We start from the raw sequence: 27,037 nt of genomic DNA on the forward strand, positions 1-27,037 counted from the left end.
CTCAGGCTTTTGCAGCAAGTCCTCTTACCCACTGAGCCATCTCCCCAGCCCAGGACTTGCTCTCTTCCCAGGCAGCAATCCAGGATCACTCACCCGGAAACTTGGCGGTGGCCAGCTCTTTTGGGGCATAATACAGAATTTGCCGGAACTGAAGCCCACATTTTTGCAGATGAATCGGGTTATCTTCACTCCTCCGATGAGGCAGTAACCACAGTTCAGCACCTCTGACACTGCCGCCACAGGGAAGGAAGGGCAACGTGTCACCCTGCGTGGACTCTGCTGTCCTCATTCTCCTGAGGCCCAGCTCAGAGTGACCCAGCACCCAGAGCACACGGGATGGACGGGACAGGCCTCGACCCCTGTGCTACCTGGGCTCTCCCCAGGGGCTGCGGTAGTTCCATGGGATTCAGACCCTCTGTGGACTCAGGCCTCAGAAAGGCCACCCAGCATGTCCTCAGGGAGAGGTTGTGGCAGAAATGAGGAGGGGGCCAGAGCTCTAAATGCCACCATTGCCCAGCTGGAAAAGCTTATACCTGAAACCGCCTTCTCTACAGGAGCCCACCTCCACAGAAATACCTACAGAGGACTCAAGGGCTGAGCACATCTTCCGCTACTGGGTCCCTGAACACCCAATGTAAGCTGAAAGGTGAGGGCTGGCGCTGGAAACTGTGGGGGCTGCTAGCGGGCTCCTTCTCCGGGGCCTGAAGCCTCTACCAGAGAGACCCAAGCTCCGTGCCGCTTCCAAGGGGTCCTGAGATGCAGGGTGTAAGATTATAAAAAGGAAGATTGTTCAAGGGCTAGACAGTTGGCTCAGTGGTTAAGGTGCTTGACTGCAAAGCCGGACAACCCACATTTGACTCCCCAGATGCACAAAGTGACATGTGCATCTGGAGCTTGCAGTGGCTGAGGCCCTGGCACACCCATTCTCATTAATTCATTCTCTCTTTCTCTCCTTGCAAATAAATAAAACATTTTTTTAAAGAAAAGGGAAAAGACTGGAGAGATAGATTGCTTAGTGGTTAAGGCACTTGCCTATGAAGCCAAAAGACCCCAGTTTGATTCCCCAGGACCAGATGCACAAGGTAGCACATGAGTCTAAAGTTTGTATGTAGTGGCTGGACGCCCTGCCAAGCCCATTTTCTCTCTCTCTCTCTCTCAAATCAATAAAAATAAGAAATTCTTAAAAGAAGAAGGAGAAGGAGAAGGAGGAGGAGGAGAGGGAGGAAGAGGGGGAGGAGAAGGAGGAACAGGAGGGAGAGGAGAGGGAGGAGGAGGAGGGGAGGAGGAGGGGGAGGAGAGGAAGGAGGAGGAGGAGGGGGAGGAGAGGAAGGAGGAGGAGGGGGAGGAGGAGGAAGAGGAGGGGGAGGAGAGGAAGGAGGAGGGGGAGGAGAGGAAGGAGGAGAAGGAGGGGAAGGAGAGGAAGGAGGAGGAGGGGGAGGAGGAGAGGAAAGAGGAGGAGGGGGAGGAGGAGGGGGAGGAGAGGGAGGAGGAGGAGGGGGAGGAGGAGAGGAAGGAGGAGGAGGGGGAGGAGGAGGGGGAGGGAGGAAGTAGGAGGAGGAGGGGGAGGAGGAGGAGGAGGGAGAGGAGGAGGGGGGAGGAGGAGGGGGGAGGAGAAGAAGTAGGAGGAGGAGGAGAGGGAGGAGAAGGAGGGGGGAGGAGAGGGAGGAGGAGGAGGAGGGGGAGGGGGAGGATGGGGAGGGGGAGGAGGAGAAAGAGAAGGAGGGGGGGAGAAGGGGGAGGAGAAGGAGGGGGGGAGGAGAGGGAGGAGGAGGAGAAGGAGGGCAAGCCAGGAGTGGTGATACACACCTTTAATCCCAGCACTTGGGAGGCAGTGGTAGGAAGACCGCTATGAGTTTGAGGCCACCCTGAGACTATATAGTGAGTTCTGGGTCAGCCTGGGCTAGAGTGAAACCCTACCTTGAATCCCCCCCCCCAAAATTAATTAATTGATTAAAAATAAATAAAGAAGGGAAAAAGAAAGATTCTTTAAAGCTGTTTCTATAGGGAGCTGCTAAAGGCGAACTTCTTTTAAGGGGCAAGGTTTATTAGGGGTGACAGGTAAGAGAGGGGAAACAAATGCCCTTTACAGTTGAAGCTTTATGAGGAGAACCACAGCCCCATGCCAAGGTTCTACGGCAGGGTCCAAAGCCGGATAGAGTCAGACAGACGGAGTCTGGAAACCCAAAGGGCAAAGGGTGCTGTCTCCTTGTAGGAGCTTCTGGAGGGGCGGGGGAGTTCCATGTACTTGATTCAGCCTGCGAGCGAGCTAGGGAGGGAGGGAAGGGAGAGCGCGCCGAGGAAGACCTCTGGTCCTTAGGGTCTCTCGGGAAGGCTGTCTGCCCGCTCTGGCAGCTGGGAGGGAAGGCAGGAAGGCACTTGGGTAAGAGAGTAAGTTATGGTTCAAGGCTGTCTCCGCTTGGGTAACAGGGAGTCTGGGCTTGCCCACCTGGCCTTGAGTAGCAGGGGGACTCTTAAAGTGACCATCTCTGTATTTATGTTCTTTTCTTAAATATTTACTTGAGAGAGCAAAGAACAGAGAGAGAGAGAGAATGCGTGCACCAGGGCCTCCTGCCACTACAAACTGACTCTGGATGCATGCGCCAACCTGTGCATCTGGCTAATGGGTTATTGAACCCTGGGGTCATCAAGCTTTGCAAGCAAGTGACTGGAACCACCGAGCCACGGCTCCAGTCCCCGTACCTGTGTTCTAACGGGGGACACAAGCATGGTCGGGCTCTGAAACCAAGGCTTCAATTCTGGAGAACAAAGGAAATCTCACACTTGCATTGATTTCCAAGGGAAGGGGAAAATTTCATGCCATGTGGCCCAGGCAATGTGCTAAGAGCCATGGAGGGACTGGGGAGTCAGAAAGGAAGTAGATAAGACCTGTGGCCATAACTTAAGTGGCTTTGGGTTCCTGGAAACAGGGGGCTTCCCTTTGGCCTTGGTAGTAGAGGGGTTTGGGCCTGCAGCAGTGGGAGAGGATTTTCAGATTCAGAGAGAGAGAGAGAGGGAAAGTAAGAAAGAAAGAAAGAAAGAAAGAAAGAAAGAAAGAAAGAAAGAAAGAAAGAAAGAAAGAAAGAAAGAAAGATAGAAAGAAAGAAGGAAGGAAGGAAAGAAAGAAAGAGAGAGAGAGAGAGAGACAGAGAGAGACAGAGAAAGAAAGAAAGAAAGAAAGAAAGAAAGAAAGAAAGAAAGAAGGAAAGAAAGAAAGAAAGAAAGAAAGAAAGAAAGAAAGAAAGAAAGAAAGAAAGAGAGAAAGAAAGAAAGAGGCTCTGCTGCAAGTGGGTATGGCTGCCTTCAGAGCAGCCAGCATCTGGCCTCTTAAAGTGACCACAGAGACTTGCCAGCCCTAACCAAATCCCCAGAAAGCTGTAGTTGTACAGTTCACTCACAGGTCAGCACTGGGGGCGGCCTCCGGGCCTGCAGGGGGATCACGAGAGTGTGGGCAGACTGGGTCTCAACCAGAATGAAGTCATCAAAGTCCCCCAGGCAGTCGGGAACAAACTGGACGGTGTGCTGGCAGGCCATTCCAGGAGCTACCATTCCGCCTTTTCCCGGGAACATCCCTGTGTATGCCAAAGCCAGCAGTAAGAATCGGGACTAGCAGTAAGAATTGGGACCAGGCCACCCTGAGACTCCATAGTGAATTCCAGGTCAGCCTGGGCTAGAGTGAGACCCTACCTCGAAAAACCAAAAAAAAAAAAAAGAATCAGGACCAGCAGCCCACTGAGGTTGGGGCTCATCTGCCTCAGGGGTCCATGTTATTTCATTCCAATTGAAACATTCTGTCCTGCAGGAAGAGGGAGGCTCATAAGATTCAAGAAGCTACACAAAGTTATCAAGCTTATAAGCCAGGTGTGGTGGTGCACGCCTTTAATCCCAGAATTTGGAAGGCCGAGGTAAGAGGATCGCCATGAGTTCGAGGCCACCCTGAGACTACAGAGTGAATCGTAGGACAACCTGGGCTAGAGTGAGACCCTACCTTGAAAAACCAAAAATAAATAAATGACGCTCATGAGCCCTCCCCCTTCTCTTGGGTCTCATACAAAATAAATGACTAAGGGAATGCAAACTCTTCAGTGGAACTGCCTACAAGTGGGGCAGGGAGCTCCAAAAATGCAGTTTTCATGGGTGGTCACCCCATGACTTTGAGTCACCCACATGTTTGAGCCCTCACCCTTGTTCCTGTAAATAACTCCAATCCACTCATTGGTTCACCAAACTATACTTGATTGGAATCATTTCTGTGGTCTGTGTCCCCTCTCAGGAGGTGAAATATAGATCTCCCCAGGAAGTCATGTGACAGATGCCCATCACAGCTAAGTGGTTCAAAGCCAGAATGATGCAGAGAGACCAGAGCAAGAAATCAGGGCCAGGGCGCAGGCGGGAGGGACACAGTCCTTCTGAAATGGTTAGGTGGGGATGTCTGACCCTATGGCCTAGGGTTGACTTCATGGACAGCAGAGAAGCTGCTGAGTGGAAGTGACCAGGGTTTTGTTGTTGCTGTTTGTTTGTTTTGAGAGAAGCACTTGAATCTGGAGCCCAGGCCAGCCAAGAAGTCACTATGAAGCGAAGCCTGGCCTCAAGCTCCCGGCAATGCTTTGGGCTCAGGGATTACCGGCTTCAGCCTCCACGCACAGCTAAGGTCAGAAGTCTTGAGACCCAGCAGCAGGGCTGGCTGGGAGGCTGCCGCGGTGACCTGAGCAATGGGGATAGTCTGCAGTGTGACATGCACTACAGCTGTTAGTGGGAAGAGGGCAGAGCCGGTGCCTAGGGGGAGATGAGGGAGGGCGAGCAGCGGAGGGGCTGCAAAGATTCCTCACTGACAGGAGGGCTGAGGGCTGAGGGCCCCAGTGCCTGCTGAGGGACCACACTCTGGACAAGGTGGGTTCCTTCCTAAGGGCCAGGAAAACAGAGGCACACAGGGAGTGTCCTGAGGCACTGCCCCCACCACAAAGACCGAATGATGCCCTCACGACCCCATGGGCACAGCAACACCACTGAGGAGGCTCTCAGTGGACTAGGGGTGGGGAGAGAGGCTATGAGGGTACAACCCGATGGGAGAATGGACAGCATCTGACAGGGTCATACATTCATAACCTATAAAAATAATAGAGGGACTAGGTAGAGGGAGGAAGGAGTAGGAGATTAGGGAAAAGGCAGAGGGAGGGGAGGTACATTTCATACATACATTAAAAACTGTCAATAGTGACATAAAGGGAAGAGAAAGGAAGGGAGAAGGGTATTTAATAGGTTGATATTGTATATATGTAAGTACAACGATTGAGATGGGGAGGTAATATGATGGAGAATGGAATTTCAAAGGGGAAAGTGTCAGGGGGGAGGGAGGGAATTACCATGGGATTTTTTTTTATAATCATGGGAAATGTTAATAAAAATTTAAAAATTAAAAAAAAACCTGTCAATAGTAAGCCGGGTGTGTGGCGCACGCCTTTAATCCCAGCACTCGGGAAGCAAAGGTAGAAGGATTGCCATGAGTTTGAGACTACATAGTGAATTCCAGGTCAGCCTGGGCCAGAGTGAGACCTTACCTTGAAAAAACAACAAAACAAAATGTCAATAAAAGCTGGGCATGGTGATACACACTTTTAAACCCAGTACTCAGTAGGCAGAGGTAGGAGGAGCGCCATGAATTTGAGGCCACCCTGAGACTACATAGTGAATTCCAGGTCAGTCTGGGCTACAGCGAGACCCTCCCTCAAAACAACAACAACAAATTGTCAATAAAAACTGAGGACAACCAAAATCCATCAACAAGACAAGAGAAGATAGATGACCCCCTGGCAGGAGATGAAGCACCCCTCACACAGCAGTCAGAGCCCGGGGAACCACAGAGAAGCTGGCGAGATAAGCGATGGCGTTACCTCCATGGTGACAACCTGTGCCAGGGTGACAGGCAAGAATGAAACCCCACCTCAACATCCCCCTCAAGAAAAGCTGGCTTGAGCTGGACGTGGTGCCGCATCCTTTAATCCCAGTGCTTGGGAGGCAGAGGTAGGAGGATCGCCAAGAGTTTGAGGCCACCCTGAGACTATATAGTGAATTCCAGGTCAGACTGGGCTAGAGGGAGACCCTACCTCGAAAAACCAAACCAAACCAAAACAAAACAAAAAAGAAAGAAAAGAGAACGCAATTGTACTGAACTCACCCAGCCCCAGAGCAAAGTATGGCGTCACGGGCGGGATGACGCGCAGGTAGCGGCTGGTGGCAGTGGTGTTCTGCAATGTGATGACCATCTGTGCAAAAGTAAGAGAATCTGTCAGCAACATTCAAGGATGCCAGGGTGTGACGGCCGAGATTCACCTCAAATAATATGGAAGTAGAAGGAAGGGTATAAATGAAGTAGGCTTGGTGGTAACTACTGAATTTAGGTAATGGGTACATCGGGGCATCATTATGATATTCTGTGTAGTCTTGTGTGGGGGAAGTTTCTCACTCTTTGGTTTTTCAAGGTAGGATCTCTCTGTAGCCCATGCTGACCTGGAATTCACTATGTGGTCTCAGGTTGGCCTCAAACTCCCCTCTGCCTCCAAAGTGCTGGGATCAAAGGTATGTGCCAGAGAAGTTTCTCTCTTCTAAATGTTTTATTTATTTGCAAGCAGGGAGAGAGAGGCATTGCCTCCTGAGACACACACAGAATGCAAATGAACTCCAGATGCATGCACCACTTTATGCATCTGGCTTTACTTGGGTACTGGGGAATCAAACCCAGATTGTTAAGACTTTGCAGGCAAGTACCTTAACCACTGAGCCATCTCTCCAGCCCTCTGAATAAAATCTTTTTTATTTTAACTTAATTTTTTTAAAATAATTTTGTTTGTTTATTTTTACTTATTTATTTGAGAGCAACAGAGAGAGAGAGAGGGAGGGAGGGAGGGAGAATGACTGAGTCTGGCTAGAGAGATGACTTAGCAGCTAAGGCGCTTGCCTGCAAAGCCTAAGAATCCTGATTTGATTTTCCAAGTCCCACGTAAAGCAGATACACAAAGTGGTGCGTGAGTCTGGAGTTTGCTTGCAGTGGATAGAGAGGCCCTAGTGTGCCCATTCTCTCTCTCTCTGCTAAATAAATAAATAAAAATAAATCTTAAAAAAGTTTTTTAATAATTGAGTCTCTAGGACCAAACATTCCAATTATCACACAACTGTAATTCTGGCTTAGATGGGAGGATTGACATGAGTTCAGGGCTAGCCTGAGTTATGTACTGAATTTTAGGCCAGCCTGGGCTATAGAGTAAGACCCTGTCTCAAAAGCCAAATAAATAAAGAAAAAAAGAAAAGAAAAAGAGAAAACAAGGTAAGGCTAACGCCATATTTGATCGGTACAATATACTTCACTAAACTATCTGTGAATCAGGCCAAAATTTATACATATGGAAATATGCGCACCATCATTAATAACAGAATTAGAAAACAGGATTGTAAAATGAGCATTTTTCTCAAAATTGTTTGTAAAATCTACATAGTAGTCCTTTATAAGGTCTTGTAACATAGATGCTATAAACATCTCCAAGTTTATACATCCCTTTTTGTTTTCTAAAAAATGTTTCTCTTTTACCCTAAAATCTTTACTGAAAAATTTGTAATATGGACAGGGGCAGGCATTAAATTATTTTCCATACAGCAAGGAGACTAAACTGCGGGGCATGTCTTGCTTCTAACTGCACAAGGAAGACCTCAAACAATGACAGGTAGGAGCCTGGGTCAGTAAGTTTCTTACAGAACGTCCCCATGCAACCAAACAAGATAAAGCCATCGCGCTCAGCCACGCGCTGTCACCCGAGCTCCCCCTGCTTCCTCGCTGGAAGCGTCAACGGTGGCAAACTGTCTCATCTCCAATTCTGCTTTATGGACACAGCAGTGCCTGAAGGGGCCTGGAACAGGAGACCTTCAGGATGGGGCGCTAGAGCTGGCTCACTCACCAATCTGATTGCTGAAGAACTCTAGCCAAGGGGATTGCTCAGTGGATACAGGCCCTTGCTCGCAAAGCCTGCCAGCCTGGGTTGTCCAGGTTCAGTTCCCCAGTACCCATGTAAGGTCTGATGCATAAAGTGGCACATGCATTTGGATTTTGTTTGCAGCAGGCAAGAAGTCCTGGTGCACCCATATTCTCTCTCTCTTGCAAATAAGTAAATAAAAATAATATATGAGGGGAGGCTGGAAAGATGGCTCAGTAATTGGAGACACTTGCTTGCAAGGCCTACTGATTACCCAAGTACCCACGGGGCTGGACACACAGGTGGTGCATGCATCTGGAGCTTGTTTGCAATGGCAGGGGGCTCTGCTGTGTCCATATGCTCTTTCTCTTTCTCTCTCTCTCTCATCATAAATTAAAAATATATATATTAGGGCTGGAGAAATGGCTTACTGGTTAAGGTGCTTTCCCACAAAGCCAAAAGATCATGGTTTGGATTCCCCAGGACCCATGTCAGCCAGATGCACAAAGTGGCGCATGCATCTGGAGTTCATTTGCAGCCGCTGGAGACCCTGTCGTGCCCGTTTATCTGACAGCAAGAGAGGTAGAAGGCCCCTGGCATGATAGCATCCCAGTGATTAATGCTCCACCAGTGGTCAGGCTTGGGGGACTGTGAGGGCAGTGACATGAGGTATCCAGGGTGGCTGCAGGGCCTGAGGCAGTGACAATTCTAAGCCGTGTGGAGTCAGCTGGCTTTAGGAGTGTTCAGGGGAAAATGACAGGCTGGGGCAGCCAAGTGCTAACTCAGTGCCTGCCCCGCCCGCACAAGACATACTTCGCATTCCTGGCTTACACATGTGCTCTCGGGCTTATTTTTAAATTCCTGCTTGACTTGGTCTGTTACCCTTTGTCGTTGTTGTTGACTGGTTGGCTGGTTTTTGTTTTTTTTTCTGGATTATTGAGGCAGGGTATTATATAGCCGTCACTGGTTGGGCCACAATTTGCCATTGCAAATAGGCTGGCCTCAAACTTGCAGCACTGACCTCCCTGGTGCAGGGATTACAAGTGTGCCCCTCTGTGCCTGTGCTTTGTTGCTTTTATTTATTTATTTGACAGAGAAAGAGGGAGAGAGAGAGAGAGAGAAAATGGGCACATCAGGGCCTCCAGCCACTGCAAACTAACATTAGACGCGTGCGCCCCCTTGTGCATGGGAATCAAACTGGGATCCTGTGGCTTTGAGGCAAACATCCCTCCAAGCCTGGTTTGTTGCTTTTTTAAAACAAATTTTATTTATTTGTAAGAGAGAGAATGGGCATGCCAGGACTTTCAGCCACTGAAAGTGAACTCCAAGTGCATGCAACACTTAGTGCATCTGGCTTTATTAGGGAACTGAGGAATTGAACCTGAGTTATTTGGCTTTGCAGGAAAGTGCCTTAACGGCTGAGCCATCTCTCCAACCACTTTTTTTTTTATTTTTTATTTTTTATTTATTTTTTTTTTTTGAGAGCGACAGACACAGAGAGAAAGACAGATAGAGGGAGAGAGAGAGAATGGGCGCGCCAGGGCTTCCAGCCTCTGCAAACGAACTCCAGACACGTGCGCCACCTTGTGCATCTGGCTAATGTGGGACCTGGGGAACCGAGCCTCGAACCGGGGTCCTTAGGCTTCACAGGCAAGCGCTTAACCGCTAAGCCATCTCTCCAGCCCTCTAACCACTTTTTTTTGTTTGTTTTTTTTCAAAGTAGGGTTGCACTCCTAGTCCAGGCTGACCTGGAATTCTCTATGTAGTCTCAGGATGGCCTAGAACTCATGGCAATCCTCCTACCTCTCCCTCCTGAGTCCTGGGATTAAAGGCATGTGCCACCAAGCCCTGCTTCCTTTTTTTTTTTTTTTTTTTTTTAACTACTATTTCTGTACTTTTTTATTCCCCCTGTGCTGGAGATTGCATCCAGGGCCTCATGCATGCCAGGCAAACACTCCACCACTGAGACACCTCCAGCCCACGGACCTGTGACTTGTGTTTTAGTAGTTTCTGGTGTGTGTGTTGGGGGCGCATGAGCCGCAGTGCACATGTGGGGGTCTTGGGTGTTGGTTCTCAGCTTCCAGCTTGTTGGGGGCAGGGTCTCTGCCATCTTGTGGCAGGCACACTGGGATTGCAAGTACTCACCAATGTGCCCGGCTTTATACCCTACCACTCATGTGGCAAGCGCCTCACTTGCTAAGTCATCTACTCAGCCATCATGTTTATGACTCACATTCAAGGCTACAAGGTCAGACCTAATAATGAGAAGAGATTCCCACTTTCTCTAGTCTCTGAAACAATTTCTTTAAAATGGAAGTCAGTTGTTGTTTCAGTCATTCACTGTGGGTGCGGGTGGACTGTGGGTTCTCTCCTCGCCTCTCCCATGCCCTTCCTCTCCCATCTCCTTCAGCTCGTCACACATATCACTGGTTAGGTTACAGTTACTATGTAAACGCATTGACCCCTGTCTGAGCAAGGAGCTGACTCCAATTCCAGTCTCTCCCTTGTGCAAGTTGTGTCTTTCCTGGAGTTTATGATAAACTCTTTTGCTTGCAATGTATTTACCAGTAATCCAGGCCCTTTGCACTACTCTACAAATCTCTTCCCAAGATGCCCAGAGAGATCCAGGTCATCTCCGTCACTGACCTCTCCTCAAGCCTTCTGACCTGTGAGCAGCTGCCCCCAGAGCTAGGCTATCAACAGGGCTGGAGGGTGGCTCAGTGGTTAAGAGCACTTGCTGCTTAAGCATGAGGGCCTCTTAAACCACCAAGTGCAACTCTCCAGAACCTGCATTTAAAAAGCTGGGTGTGTGTAGCCATGCCTACTTGTAACCCTAGTTCATGAGGGTGGAGAGGGTTGCGGTCAGCTCCCATTGCTGGGACAAGCAGCCAACCAAAAGCAGCTTGTGGGAGGAAAGGGTTTATTTCAGGCTGACAGAGTCTGGGGAAGGACTCATCATAGTGGAAGATGCTGGCTCACACCCGTGGGTCCAAGCAGAGACGCCACCAGCCACCAGCACCTCCACGAGGCGCCAAGAGCCAGAACCCAAACTGCTCTCCACACCTTAGGCTGAACTCCAAGACCCACCCCGTGACACACCTTTTCCTCAGTAGAGACTCAGATTTCAAGGATGAGTCTATGGGACCATACATTCAAACTGCTACGGAGGTGTTGGGGGGGGGACCTGAGAATCATGGGGGGTTCACTGACAGACAGCAGCTCCAGGTTGAGGAAGAGATCTGGTCTCAAGAAAAGATATTCATGGAAGATGGATGTGGTGGAAGATGGATGTGGTGGTGCACGCCTTTGATCCCAGCACTCCAGAGGCAGAGGTAGGACAGTCATCCTGAGTCCAAAGCCACCCTGAGACTACATAGTGAATTCCAGGTCAGCATGGACTAGAGTGAAACCCTACCTCAAAAGACAAACAAACAAAAAATCTGCTCTTTCTAAAATTGAGTCATTTTGGAGTGGGGCATGGTGCTGGCGCACGCCTTTAATCCCAGCACTCGGGAAGCAGAGGTAGGAGGATCGCCGTGAGTTCAAGGCCACCCTGAGACTACATCGTGAATTCCAGGTCAGAGTGGGCTAGAGTGAGACCCTACCTTGAAAAAAGAAGAAGAAGAAGAAGAAAAGATACACATGGGTGAGAGATAAAGGAAGGACAACCAATGTTCCCCTCTGGCCTCCACAGGTAGGGTGCACACATCTGCACACATACATGTGTACACCACACACACATCACACAACACACATACTCTACATACACACATACTTTACACACACACACTCCACATACACAACATACCATGCACATACCCTACATACATACGTACATACAACACACATGCTCTAAACACACACACATACACACCATACACACACACACACACACACACACACACACACACACACACACACAGGAATAGGGAAACAAGAACCCCTGAAGCGTTCTTGAGACAGGGCCACACATTCGCTGACAGCCCCACGCAGCAGACACACTCTTCAGTCCTCTCGCCCAGCGCTGCCTAGCCTTCGTGTCTCACGATACTTGAGGCTCGTGTATTCTCCGTGCCCCGACCCTAGAGTCAACTAGCTCTCCAAAGATGCCCACGTCTCGTCCTGGTGAGCAGGGTTTCAAAGCGAAGCTCTAGACAGTAGATGTGCTACCTGCCGCCACAGCGCGACCTCTTCTGCTCTCCACGGACACGCACGGCATCTAAACTGTGCAGCTCCCTCTGCGGCCACATGACCTGTCCTCACTTCTCTATCTTTCCATCAGCATGTGTCTATACACATAGGCACAATTCTTATTATTTATATATTTTATTGTTGTCATTATTGTTTTGTGTTTAAAAACTATTTATTTATTTATTTATTTGAGGCAGAGAGAGCCAGAGAGCAAGTGAGAATGGGCCTCAAGCCACTGAGAATGAATTCCAGATGCATGCGCCACCATGAGCATCTGGACCTGGAGAATCAAATGTGGATCCTGCCGGGTGTGGTGGTGCACGCCTTTAATCCCAGCACTTGGGAGGCAGAGGTAGAAGGATCACCGTGAGTTCAAGGCCACCCTGAGACTACATAGTGAATTCCAGGTCAGCCTGGACCACAGTGAGACTCTACCTCAAAAACTAAAAAAAAACAAAGAAACGTGGATCCTTCGCCTTCACAGGCATACGCCTTACCAGGTAAGCCACCTCTCCAGCCCCAGGCACAATCTTTAACGTGTGTGAGGGGTCCCATGTGTGCACATGTGCAGAGGCAGAGACCAGCCTCAGCTGGCGTTTCATAGGTACACTGTTCAGCTCCTTGAGACGGGATCTCTCACTGGCCTGGAGCTGGCTAGATTGGCTGGCCAGCAAGCCCCAGGGCCTCGCCTGTGTCCAGCTGCCCAGAGTTGGAATTTCAGGTACATGCCAGCACAGCTGGCATTCTTACATGGGTTCTGGGGCTTGAACTCAGGTCCCCCATGCTTCCTTATGCTTGTAAGGCAAGTCCTGTACTGACTATCTCCTCACTCCTCCATACGTACACTTTTAAATTTTTAATTTATTTATATTCACAAGCAGAGAGAGAGAATGGGCCTTCTGTTACTGCAAATGAGCTGCAGACATGCATGCTACTTTGTGCATCTGGCTTTACATAAGCAGTGGGGAATAAAACCTGGGCCCACCAGGTTTGCAAGCAAGGCCCTTCAAGTACTGAGCCATCTTTCCAGCCCCTCTCCCCCACATGTACATGTTTGAAACAAGAAATCCATGTTTATACCTCCAGTTATAATCCAGCATCATCAAATTCGTTCTAGCCTTCCCTCTTCCTTACTTATAATTACTTAAGGCTATGAAGAATTTTATTCTCATTCACATATATGCATTTCATTCACATGTATGTGTACACATGTGTGCATGTGCATTTAAAATATTTTATCCATTTATTTATTTGAGAAAGAGAGACAGAGAGAAGCAGGAAAGAGAATGGGCGCACCAGGGTCTCCAGCCACTGCAAACAAACTCCAGTCACATGCACCACCTTGTGCATCTGGTTTACATGGGTCCTGGGGAATTGAACCTGGAACTTTAGGCTTTGAAGGAAAGCACCTTAACAACATAGCCATCTCTCCAGCCCAGCATTTTTTATTTGTTTCATTTTTGATAGGGTCTTATGTACACTAGGCTAGCCTCAAACTCCCTATGTAGCAGATGCTGGCTTTAAACTACTGTTCCTCCTGCCTCCACTACCCAAGTGATGGGATTACAGACATGGGCCACCACACTCAGCTTATGTCTGTCTTTCTAAAAGTCCTATCTTGCCGGGCGTGGTGGCACACGCCTTTAATCCCAGCACTCGGGAGGCAAAAGTAGGAGGATCGCCGTGAGTTCGAGGCCACCCTGAGACTCCATAGTGAATTCCAGGTCAGCCTGGGCTAGAGTGAAACCCTACCTTAAAAAAGAAAAAAAAAATTAAAAAATAAAAATAAAAATAAAAGTCCTATCTAGGGCAGGAGAGATGCATTAGTGATTAAGGCACTTGCCTGCAATGCCTAAGGACCCAGGTTCAATCCCCCAGTACCCATGTAAGCCACACGCACAAAGTGGCACATGCATCTGGAGTTTGTTTGCTGTGGCTGGAGGCCCTGGTGTGCCCATTATTATTTTTTCTTTCTCTCTACCTCTCCGTATCAAATAAATAAATAAAATAAAAGTCCTTTCTGCTAAAGAATTAAGTAAAGAATGATGTGCTGTCATTGCAGTGGGCAAAGGCATACACAAGGGGCAGTTAAGCATGGTGGGGGTAGAGGAACGAAACCAGACTTATGAAGTCAGACAGCTGCTAAAAGTGGGTAACCAACACATGAACAGACACTCCAGGCTTATCCCTAATTTGTGCTTGGTTCAAACACACTATAAGGCAAAGAAGCAAGATTTCTACCTCGTACACGGGTCCAATTTCATAATCTGTGAAAAAGACGATTGATGGCTTAGCTAGAAACACCGGAGTGTCTGCACAGCTGTGGGAAGGGAAAACAGGGAGAAGGCTGTGAGTTTCATGTACATTACACGTATTTTTAAAAAATTTTTTAGAGTGAGAGTGAGAGAGAGAGAGAATTGGTGTGCTAGGGCCTCAGGCACTGAAATCAAACTCCAGACGCTTGTGCCACCTAGTGGGCATGTACAACCTTGCACTTGCCTCACCTTTGTGTGTCTGGCTTACATGGGATCTAGAAATTGAACATGGGTCCTTGGGCTTCACAAGCTGCTAAGCAACCTCTCCAGCCCATGACATGTTTTTTTGTTTTTTTGAGGTGACATAAGAAAAAAACAAATACATATATCCAACTGGATGCAGTGGTGCATGCCTGTAGTTCCAGCCCTTGGGAGATGTTTTTTTGTTTTTGTTTTTTTTTAGATAGGGTTCTCACTCTAGTTCAGGCTGACCTGGAATTCACTATGTAGTCTCAGGGTAGCCTTGAACTCATGGTGATCCTCCTACCTCTGTCTCCTGAGTGCTGTGATTAAAGGTGTGTGCCACTACACCTAGCTAATTTATACATGTATGTGTGTATGCATACATATATATGTGTGTATGTATGTATATACATATATATTTTTTTTTTAAATTTTTAAATTTTTTATTTTTTTAGGTAGGGTTTCACTCTAGTCCAGACTGACCTAGAATTCACTATGAAGCCTCATGGTGGCCTTGACTCTATGTGATTCTTCTACCTCTGCCTCCCAAGTGCTGGGATTAAAGACATGCTCCCCCATACCCAGCTTTTTAAATAAGTATTTTTAAAAATATTTATTTATTCTTGAGAGATAGAGGCAGAGAGACAGAGAGAGAGAGAGGGAGATAAAGGGCATGCCAGGGCCCATGTGAATGAACTCCAGACGTGTGCACCCCCTTGTACATATGTGCAGCATTGAACGCTTGAGTCATTGTGTGTTTGGCTACATGGGACCTGGAGATTCAAACATGTGTTCTTAGGCTTCACAGGCAAGCACCTTAACCACTAAGACATCTCTCCAGCCCTAAATAAATATTTTTAAAAAAACATCTATGGGTGACCCTGAAGCCCTCGATGCCTAGGGACCTCCACAGTCTGAACAGGTCTGGAACTCAAAAATTAAAAGGTCAGATTTCCTGACAAATGAAATCGAGAGAAGTCATACCTCTGTTCCACCTCTTCACACAGGAATCCTCTTTCTCCCAGCTTCCTTGGAGGAACAATGAGAGACTTGCCACCATGTGGGGTGTTGGGAGGGAAAAACCGGGGGTTTTTGAGAAAGTGATTTCGGGTCTCCATTCTGGCCAGCAGAAGTCTCTCCGCAGCTCTGTCCGGCACCCGTAAGTGGCCCATCCACTTCTTCTTCTTCTTCTTCTTCAGTAAACCTGCTTTCTTTGAGGCACATCAAAGCGTGAGTGGATGGCACTGCAGCAGGATAATTTGTGCTTGTGTCTTGGCCAACAGCCCGAACCCACAGGTGGCCACGGCCAAGTCCACTCTGAATTGCTTCTGCTTCCTCCGAACTCCACCCTCCCTGCCCCCCCCCCCCCACGCTGCCCTGACCTTGACGGGTGCGATCTTGTGTTGGTCTTCGGTACTCGAGTCACACGTCAGGCTGTCCTCAGCGTATGCGAGCTCGTCCTTCAGCGTGCACTTCCCCCTCAAGGAGGCTTCAAACTTCTTCCCTTCTGCCTTTTGGACGGCATGCTTCTCACTGCTAAATGTCTCCTTGGAGCATCCAGGGAGGAAGGTGGCTGTGGCACCAAGGAGACACACTGAATTCCTGGGCCACAGTGAGGTAGTGGGCACTTGTGTGGGGGCTCGGGACCAGCAGCCAAAGCCATCGTCTGATGGACACTTTATCCCTCAGCTTTGGTGTTTTCTGCCATCACAGAGAGGGACCATGGGAGTCAGGCAGTTGCCTCTGGTAGGTAGATATGACAATTCCTGGGTAAATAGCTCTTTTCTCTCTTTTTAAAAAAATTATTTATTTAAGAGAAAGAGGGAGGGAGGGGAGAGAGAGGAGAGAAGAAGCAGATAGAGAATGGGTGTGCCAGGGCATCCAGCCACTGCAAACAAACCAGAGCCATGTGTCACTTTGTGCATATGGCTTACATGGGTATTGGGGAATCAAACCTGGGTCCGTTGTCTTTGCAGGCAAGCACTTTAACCACTAAGCCATCTCTCCAGCCTGTAAATAGCTGTTTTGTTTTACTGGTGCTCCCCACGATGGTGGGGAGGGCTGCTTAGTTCCTGGTTCTTTGAAGGGGTGTGTGTGTGTGTGTGTGTGTGTGTGTGAAATTTCTCACCAGTGGGCTCTCTTGTCAAGCTTGTTTGGTGGGGCTTTCTGAGACATGCACAGTCAAAGATGTCCATAGACACAGGGGTGGGAGACCTCCCTCACCAATGAAAGCCCAGCTCCCGCTAGGAATGGCGGATTCTGGTTTCCAAATCCACCACCACCATCTCACAATGAGTGTGTGTGTTTCTCTACTTCTTACTTTCACTTTATTGCATTTTCTTTTGAGGTAGAGTCTCACTCTGGCCCAGGCTGACCTGGAACTCACTCTGTAGCTCCAGGCTGGCTTCGAATTCACAGCGATCCACTTACCTCAGCCTCCTGAGTGCTGGGATTAAAGGTAAGGGTCACCATGCCCAGCTTACTTTCACTTTAAATAAACTTCTATTTGCTTGAATCTTGTGACTTTTTCCTGCCTTTTAACTCTTTAATTGGTGGAGAAAATGAACTGTACTTAGCTGCAACAATATGGATTACATTTGGAACCTAGTCCATGTATCTGAGACTTAGGAATACAGTTAAAATACTTTTCAACTTCCCAACATAGTTAATAAAAGAAAATAAATGGACCATTGTCACACATTTTTGTCCTTTGGATGTGAGAAATGATTTTTTAAAATTTTCTTTAGAAAATTTACTTAGGGCTGGAAACATGGCTTAGTGGTTAAGGTGCTTGCCTGCAAAGGTCAAGAACCCAAGTTCAATTCCCGAGTATCCACATAAGCCAGATGCACAAGGTGGCACATGTATCTGGAGTTCATTTGCAGTGGCTAGAGGCCCTGGTACACCCATTCTCTCTCCGTTTCCCTCTCTCACTCACTCTCTATCTGCCTCTCTCTCTCTCTTTTTTTTTTTTTTTTTTTTTTTTTTTTTTTTTTTTTTTGGTTTTTCGAGGTAGGGTCTCACTCTAGCCCAGGCTGACCTGGAATTCACTATGGAGTCTCAGGGTGGCCTTGAACTCACAGCGATCCTCCTACCTCTGCCTCCCGAGTGCTGGGATTAAAGACGTGCGCCACCACGCCTGGCTTTCTCTCTTTTAAATAAATAAAATAAATATTTAAAAAATTTTTTTAAAATATTTAAAAAATTTAACCATGGATGTATATGAATTGAAATAAATGGAGATAACTTTTCTCCCCCACACACAAAAAAAGCCATTAGCCAAAATAAACTAAGTTAAATTTCTTCTGGTCAGGTATTTGCTCACAACAACAATGTAACTAATACACCCCCTTTTCTGGCTCATTCAACTGCCTACAAACATTTTTTTTTTATATCGCTAGGTATTAGCCAACAAGGGCATCTTATTCCATGGGGAAGAGATGGAACTTGTGCCTTGTGTGTGTTGAGGGATCGTGAGGAAGTGGCAACTCAGCTCTGACCCTTCCAATACTTTATACAGTGAATTCCAAGTCGCCTGGGCCAGAGCAAGACCCTACCTCAAAAAAAAAAAAAAAAAAAAAACCTTCAAAACATTAAAGAAAATGTTAGAAACAATGTAATGACAGCAAGTGGGCCGCTGTGGCCCTATGATCATGGAACATCCTGTGTGATGTCTGAGGCTCTGGGGACAGGTGCGTTACCTTTGGGTGCAGAGCAGAATGGCACTGGATCATTGTAGTAATCTTCTGGGCAGATCAAGTGGTGTTTCCGCAGTAACTCGCTGTCCACGCACCACCTGAAGATGGTCTTCACTACAGAGAGGGGTGGGCCAGAGAGAGGCATTTCAGGCCAGACCCAGACAGAAGTAGATCCCCAGTGTTCTCTGTGCTCCAAGCCTAAAGGGCCTAAGGAAATTCTTTCCCAGAATCCTGTGGGGCGGCTGATGTCTGAGAAATCAGTCATGGGTTATTTATCAGTCAGTCTACAGAAGCCAACCACTGGGTGATACTGTGCTTGGCATTACTTGAGCGGAACTATTGTTACACATGGGATCTGTGACAACACACCATTAGGTATGGTAGATGGAGTATAGGCTCCAATTCTTTACCCATCTCTGTACACACCGTGTGTGTGTGTGTGTGTGTGTGTGTGTGTGTGTGTGTGTGTGTACGCATGCTATTTGCATGGGTGTAGAGGGCATAGTAGAACTTTGGAGGCTCTTTTTTAAAAAATATTTTTTTATTTTGAGGGACAGAGAGAAAGGGGCAGAGAGAGAGAGAGAATGGGCATGCTAAGGCCTCTGGCCACTGCAAATGAACTCCAGATGCATATGCCCTCCCCTCTTGTGCATCTGGCTTATATGGGCACTGAAGAATTGAACCTGGGTCCTTAGGCTTTGCAGACAAGCACCTTAACCACTAAGCCGTCTCTCCAGTCCTGGATGGTCTTTTTGAAATGGACATTTCCCACAACCCAGAGCTGCCATGGCTTGTGGTAAGCAGCTCATTTCTACAGTTCTCGACCCGCTCCTCCCTCACACCTTTGGGGAGTAGAAGTCAAGTAGTCTCAGGTCCTCCCAAGACCTCATGCTTAAGTGGGAAACACTCTCAGCCACTGAGCCACCTCCCCAGACTCACATGTCCTCTTTTTTTTTTTTTTTTTTCCTTTCCAGAGACAGGGTCTCACTCTAGCCCAGGCTGACCTAACTCACTCTGTAATCCCAGACTGGCCTTGAACTCACAGCCATCCTTTTACCTCTGTTTTCTGAGTGCTGGGATTAAACGTGTGAGCCACCACACCCAGCTCCATGTGTCCTTTTTATTTTTATTTTATTTATGTATTTTTTTTGTTTTTTTTGTTTTTTCGAGGCAGGGTCTCACTCTAGCTCAGGCTGACCTAAAATTCACTATGCACTCTCAGGGTGGCCTCGAACTCATAGTGATCCTCCTGCCTCTGCCTCCTGAGTGCTGGAATTAAAGGCCTGCACCACCATGCCTGGCTTCCTTTTTAAAATATTTATTTATTTGAGAGAAAGAGGGAGAGAGAGAGAGAGAGAGGGTGCACCAAGGCCTCTTGCTGCTGCAAATGAACTCAAGATGCATACACCACTTTGTGTGTTTGGCTTTACAATGCGTACTAGGGAATCAAACTCAGGCCAGCAGACTTTGCAAGCAGTTGCCTCTAACCACTGAGAAATCTTCCCAGCCCTCCACCCATGTCCTTTTTGCAATGTGACTTTGCAGTCTTTGCTACTAAAGACAGAATAGACCCCTTTGCCCTTCACTCTGGTCAGTGAAATGTTGGCAAGGGTTGGAAATATGCTTTGGGAAGCAACAGAGAACTTCCTTGCCTCTTCCTCTTAGACACCAGCATGAAATCCATGTGGAACAGAGCTGAGCCCAACCTACAGCAAGGACCAGTGTAGATGAAGCCAGCTTGCCACTGTCCCAAAGTCAAATGAGAGAAAGTCCCAGTGAACAGGGTGGGAAGATGATGTCTACAGTTGATGAGTCAAGAAGTAGGCATCACATCGTTTTCCCCTGCCATCATGGAGCTTCCCCTCAAGCCTGAAAGCCAAACTAAAGCTCTTTATCACAGAAAAAAAAAAAAAAAAAAGAAGTAGGCATCAAAACATGTTGGGCGTGGTGGCGCACGCCTTTACTCCCAGCACTCAGGAGGCAGAGGTAGGAGGATCGCTGTGAGTTCAAGACCAGCCTGAGACTCCATAGTGAATTCCAGGTCAGTCTGGGCTACAGTGAAACCCTACTTTGAAAAACTAAAAAATATTTATCATTCCTATAATGCATAAATAACCTGTTCTTTAGAAGTGTCCAGGAGGATGAACTATAAATGTCCACCGTTGGCAGGTGAACCGAGGCTAGGATGGCGGGGAGGTTTTTCTGGTAAAGGACTTTCTGTTTCAGAGCAGTAAGCCTGGACTCGAAATTGAGAGGCAGTTATAAGAGGCTGTGATGGTTAATTTTGTCAGCTTGATGGGATTTAGATTCACAGTGGAAAACAGATCCCTGGGCATCCCTGTGAGGGATTTTCTAGATTAAGCTAATTGAAGATCCTTCCTAATGTGGCGCATCATTGCATGGACTGTGGTCCTGGACTGTGTAAGAGGAGGGCGCTGGCTGAGCCCCAGCCTTCATCACTCTGCTTCCTCGCTGTAGAGTGGATGTGAGTAGCTGCCTCGAGCTCCTGCTGCCATGCCTTCCCCGCCATGATGGGCTTGCATTGGTGATCTTCTCCTTGCTGGCACAAAACACTAGACCAAAGGCACCTCATGGGAGGAAAGGTTTTATTTTGGCTTACAGCCTTAAGGGGAAACTCCACGATGGCAAGGGAAAGAATGGCATGATCAGAGGCTGGACATTACCTCTGCCTCAGCAGGTGGAAGACAGCAGCAGGTGAGGGATCCTGGCTCTGGTGTGGGGCCCCACCAACCAGCCCCCACCAACGCGCCTTCTCCAGCAAGGCTCTAGCACCAAAATTGCCACCAGCAGGAAACCAAGCGTTCAGAACACACGCATGTATGATATCTAATTCGAACCACCACAGACTGTAACCTGGAACTGTAAGCCAAAATAAACCCTTCCTTCCTTAAATTGTTTCTGGTTAGGTATTTCATCCCAGCAATGAGAAAGAAACTGGGGGATTGAACCTGGCTCCTTAGGCTTTGCAGACAATTGCCTGAACTGCTGCTGGCTTACAGTTTTGAGGGAAAACTTCATGGCAGAGATAGCATGGCAAGAACAGCCAGCCAGCCATCACATCTCCACAGCAGTATGGAGGAAGTAGAGAGACCAAGCTGAGCTCTTGCAAGAAGGCCTGGGCTATAGAATCGCACCCACCCCAGTGACACCTCCTCCAGCAAGGCTTCTCCTCCTGTGGTGGTTTGACGTAGGTGTTCTGAATGCTAGGTTCTCAGCTAATGGCAATTTGGGAACTAACGCCTCCTGGAGGCTGTGTGTTGTTGGTGGCAGGTTAAGGGTGTTATAGCCAGCCTCCTCTTGCCAGTGTTTTGCACACTCTCCTGTTGCTGTTGTCCATCTGATGTTGGCCAGGAGATGATGTCCACCCTCTGCTCATGCCATTGTTATCCCCTGCCATCATGGAGCTTCCCCTCAAGACTGTAAGCCAAAATAAATGTTTCCCCCACCCCCCAAGCTGCTCTTGGTCGAGTGTTTTCTGCCAGCAATGGGAACCTGACTGCAACAGCTCCCAAAGGTTCCACTAACTGAGAACTGAGTAGGTGGCTCAATCGCAAACACAAGAGGCTCTGGGGGACATTTTATAATCAAACCCACTATGCAACAGAGACCTGGCAAGATTATTATGGAAAACTATTCCTTGCCTTTGTTTCCCTGTCCTGAAAACCCTGAGACTGCTATGAGTGCCTCAGAGTCTAGGGCTGAAGAGGTGCTTAGCGCTGAAGGTACTTGTGTGCAAAGCCTAAGGACCAGATTTGATCCCCCAGTGCGCATGTAAGCCAGATACACAAGGTGGCACATGTGTCTGGAGTTTGTTTGCAGTGGCTAGAGGCCCATTCTCTCTCTCTCCCTCCCTCTCTCTCTCTCTCTGCCTCTTTTTCTCTCTCAAATAAGTTAATTTAATTAAATAAGACAGAGTCTAGGTCATTAGACCTCTGTTCCTCACTGTAACCAATGCTAATCAAGTACCTCTCTTTTGGTTTATTTTTCTTGAGAAAGGCTTTGCTATCTGTAGCCTAGGCTGGCTTCCAACTCGACATCCTCCTGCCTCAGCATCTTGTGTGCTTGGATTACAAGCATACACCACTACATCTGGCATGCTTCTCTTTTTATTTTATTTTAGGGGGAAGAGAGACAGAGAGAGAGAATTGGTATGCCAGGGCCTCAGCCACTTAAATTGCACTCCAGATGCTTGCACCACCTAGTGGGCACGTGTGACCTTGAGCTTGCCACACCTTTGTCTGGCTTACTTGGGATCTGAAGAATTGAGCATGGCCGGGTGTGGTGGCGCATGCTTTTAACCCCAGCACTCAGGAGGTAGAGGTAGGAGGAGTGCCGTGAGTTCATGACCACCCTGAGACTACACAGTGAATTTCAGGTCAGTCTGAGCAAGACTGTATCTCAGAAAAAAAAAAATTGAACATGGGTCCTTAGGCTTTGCAAACAAGCACCTTAACCGCTAAGCCATCTCTCCAGCCCTGTATGCTTGTCTTTTTAAAAATATATTTATTTATTAGAGACAGAGAGAGGGGGAGAGAGACAATGGGCATACCAGGGCCTCCAGTCACTGGAAATGAACTCCAGGCGCATGTGCCACCTTGTGCATCTGCCTGATGTGGGACCTGGAGAATCGAACCTGGGTCCTTGAGCTTTGCAGGCATGTGCCTTAACCACTAAGCTATCTCTCCAGCCCTGCTTGTCTTTTAAGTAGCATTTTATTTGGGGGGATAGGGAGATGGCTCAGTGGCTCGCTAGCAGGACCTGTAGCCAGGGTTCAATTCCCCAGTACCCACGTAAAGCCAGGTGTACGAAGTGGCACATGCATGTGCAGTTTGTTTGCAGTTGTAAGGGACCTTAGTGCACCCATGCTCATGGTCACTCTTTCTCTGCCTATTTATAGTTATTTAAGAAAATTAAAATTAAAAAAAATAAGCCGGGTGGGGTGGCATATGCCTTTGATCCCAGCACTTGGGAGGCAGAGGTAGGAGGATCGCCATGAGTTCGTGGCCACCCTGAGACTACATAATGAATTCCAGGTCAGCCTGGGCTAGAGTGAGGCCCTACCTTGAAAAACCAAAAAGAAAAATAAATAAAATAAAATTTAAGAAAATAAACTCTTTATTTTCACTCTGGCGTGATGTGAGTGTATAGCTGGGTGTGTGTAGATGCAGGCGTCCCATGCGCATGTGCGCAGAGGCTGGAGGAAAACACTGGGTGTTCTCCTCTACGGCTCTTCTGCCGTGCTGCCTTGAGATGGAGTCTCTCACTGAACCTGGACCTGCTGTTTCCAATCAGACTATGTGACCAGTGAGCCCAAGCAATTCTCCTGTATCCAGTCTGCAAAGGACTAGGGTTACAGCAATGGGTGCCCAGACCCAGCTTTGTACATGCTGCTGGGAATTGAATTCAGGCCCTCGTTCTCATACAACAAGGCTCTCACACACTGGGCCATCTCCCAAGCCCCTGCTTGTCTCTTTTTGTTTGTTTGTTTGTGTTTTGGGTTTTTTTAAATTTATTTTTGGTTTTCTGAGGTAGGGTCTCACTCTGGCCCAGGCCGACCTGCAATTCACTATGGAGTCTCAGGGAGGCCTTGAACTCATGGTGATCCTCCTACCTCTGCATACCAAGTGCTGGGATTAAAGGCGTGCGCCACCACGCCCGGCCATCCCTGCTTGTCTCTTTAACTGGCTTTCCAGGAAGGGGACTGAGACTAGTCCACAGGGACTCTCCAGAGCCAAGACTTTTGACCTCACTGCACAACAGCATCTCAGCTGACAAGCAGCATGGAAATAAAAGCTCGCCATTCCCATTCCATTATAATTTGTACAACGTGTTTATGTGAAGACCTGAGGCATGAAGTGGTGCACATACCTGGAGTCTGTCTGCAGCAGCAAGAGATCCTTGTATGTGCCCGTTCTCATCCTCTCTCTCTCTCCAAATAAGTAAATAGGGTTCCAGAGAACATGTCGGTTTGGTGATGGGGTGTGTGTGTGTAGAGTGTCCTGGCACATGTACAGAAATCAGGGGACAACTTAAAGGAGTCAGTCCTCTTCTTTTACCTTGCTTTTTAAATTTTCTTTTTTACAAACTGAGAAAGAGAGAGAGAGAATGAGCATGCCAGGGCCTCCAGCCACTCCAGACAAACTCCAGATGCATGTGCCACTTTGTGCATGTGGTTTTACATGCATGCTGGGGAATCAAACCTGTGTCCTTAGGCTCTGCAGGCAAGTACCTTAAGTGCGGAGCCATCTCTCCAGCCCCCCACCTTGTTTTTTTTTTTTTTTCCAATAGCTTATTTACTTATTTGAGAGAGAGCAAGCAAGTGGGAGCGCGCACCAGGTTCCTGGCTTGGAGAACTGTGTGCTGGGCGTGTGCACACAGCACCTCTGCCCCAAAGACACAAGCGCAGTGGAGTGTCCCGTGGAGGGCGGATCCCATAGCCACAACTTGCTCACTTAATGCCCAGCTAAAGAAAGTGTGGGTCACAGAGCAAACAGAATAGGATATTAGGAGTGAGGGAACCAGAGGCAGGCAGGTGGGTGTTCATACACACCTGGGGGCAGCTTGACCATGGTCTCCAGGACATTTATTTTGGCCTCATTGGTGACTCGCTCTGTTTCCGCAAGATCCCGGGCACGGGCCTGGATGATGTGTCTCTCCAACATGGTGACCTCATCCAGCCGCTGCTTATAGAGCTCCCGAATCTGGCAGTGGGTGTTCAAATGCACAGAAATATGGTGAGGCCACATAGTGTGACTCCATACCTCAATCCCTTCCACACCAGGGCTTCTAGTAAACTACTGTGGCCATCTGTACATCCCACCAGGTACAAAAACGGAGACCAAGGGCTGCAGAGATGGCTCAGCAGTTAAAGTGCTTGTCTACAAAGCCAAAGGACCCAGGTTCAATTCCCTAGGACCCATGTAAACCAGATGCACAAGGTGGCACATGCACCTGGAGTTTGTTTGCAGCGGCTGGAAGCCCTGGTGTGCTCACTCTCTCATTCTCATTCTCTGTCTCTTTGTCTCTCTCAGATAAACACATAAAACTAAAAAATATTTCTTAAAAAAAAAACAACTGAGACCAAGATGGGGAAATGACGTAACAGTTTCACAGTAAGGCCAGCACTAGAGCCACGCTTGGTACCGTCTCCAGATTTCACAGTAAAGACAGCTGCTATCCACAGTTGGAAAAGCATGCCACCTGTGCCCCCCCCCCATTCAGGGAGGGTCTTGCTCCCCAGCTCCAGTGAGCCTTCAGCCTCTTCAGGTTACAGAAGCTGTCAGAGAGGGCACACTTGAACTTGAACCTGCGTCTCTCCTGCAGCATCTACATACAGCAGTGATGTACATCAAGGTCTGGCCTTTATTTTATTTATTGTTGTGGGAGGGTCTCTCTCTCCCAGGCTGACCTGGAATTCATGTTGATCCCCAGCCTCTCAAATGATGGGATTAAAGGCATGCGTCACCATGCCCCGCAAATTCTGGGCATTTTGAGCCACAGAGAAATTTGGGTCAACAGTACTCTCTTCCCAGGGCAATGTGCCGTGTTGGCGGGGTACTGGGCCTCGCTCACAATTCATCTTCTGTAGTGCATCTTGCTTTCTCTCTTTGATGCTAATAAGTACTTGTGCCCAGCATGTGCACCCAGAATCCAATTGGGATGTCTAACATGTTTCAAGAGGGGGTCGTCCAACCTTCTGACATATCATTGTCCTCTACAAAGTTCACACTAGAGAAGAGCGCAATCAAGTTGCAAACGTAATTGTATGAAGTGGGGCGTGGTGGCGCACGCCTTTAGTCCCAGCATTTAGGAGCAGAGGTAGGAAGATAGCTGTGTGAGGTCAGCCTGAGAGTTCCAGGTTAGCCTGAGGTAGAGAGAGGCCCTATCTTGAAATAAAACATAATTGCATGAAATCTCATGTTTTAAGCAATCTCGTGTTTTACAATTTTACGTTAGGTCACATTCATGGCTATCTTTGGGCACAGGTGGCCTATGGGCCATGGGTTGGGCCTGCATTTAGCCTAAAAAGGCAGCCAGCCAAGTTCTCAAATTTAAACTTCTGGAGACAAGCAGCAAAGAGCTCTGTAGGGGAGGTAATGTTAAAGATGGCTGGTGTACAGGGAGAATGTTATTTTCCTAGGATAGGAAGATGTTCATTTATCCATTCTCTTATTCTTTTTTTTCTTTTAGAAAGAATACAAAGAGAGAATGGGTGCATCAGGGCCTCTAGCCACTGCAAACCAATTCCAGATGCATGTACCCCTTGTGCATCTGGCTTATGTGGGTTCTGGGGAACTGAACCTGGGTCCTGATGCTTCTCAGACAAACGCCATAACTTCTGAGCCATCTCTCCAGCACCTATCTATCCTTTTTTTTTTTTTTCTAGGTAGGGTTTCGCTCTAGCCCAGGCTAACCTGGAATTCACTATGTAGTCTCAGGGTGGCCTTGAAGTCATGGTGACCCTCCACGTTGGGATTAAAGGTGTGTGTCACCAAACCTGGTTATCCATTATTTTAAAGATTTATTGTGCCTTATCTTGTACCCTTGAGGAAAGAAATGCATCAGCTTGGCTTTCTGCTCTCAGAGATCCCCACCCCAGGTTGTTTGTTTATTTGAGACACAGATGTGTATGAATATACCAGGGCCTTTTGTCTTGCAAACGAACTCCAGA

At 47.9% G+C, this 27,037-nt stretch overlaps 1 protein-coding gene across 1 annotated transcript in view; it reads right to left on the minus strand.

Annotated features, from left to right (window-relative positions):
- Dlec1 (DLEC1 cilia and flagella associated protein) overlaps positions 1-27,037 on the minus strand; it is a 76,314-nt gene that overhangs the window by 39,463 nt on the left and 9,814 nt on the right. The window contains exons 2-9 of the mRNA XM_045136947.1: positions 24,917-25,067; positions 18,349-18,459; positions 16,030-16,220; positions 15,632-15,858; positions 14,391-14,469; positions 6,173-6,260; positions 3,396-3,569; positions 94-230 (exon numbers count right to left, since the gene is read on the minus strand). Coding sequence (XP_044992882.1) covers positions 94-230; positions 3,396-3,569; positions 6,173-6,260; positions 14,391-14,469; positions 15,632-15,858; positions 16,030-16,220; positions 18,349-18,459; positions 24,917-25,067 — 1,158 coding nt within the window. The remainder of the gene's footprint in view (positions 1-93; positions 231-3,395; positions 3,570-6,172; positions 6,261-14,390; positions 14,470-15,631; positions 15,859-16,029; positions 16,221-18,348; positions 18,460-24,916; positions 25,068-27,037) is intronic.

Source organism: Jaculus jaculus, chromosome 17 (assembly GCF_020740685.1).
Source record: "Jaculus jaculus isolate mJacJac1 chromosome 17, mJacJac1.mat.Y.cur, whole genome shotgun sequence".
Classification (NCBI taxonomy): Eukaryota; Metazoa; Chordata; class Mammalia; order Rodentia; family Dipodidae; genus Jaculus; species Jaculus jaculus.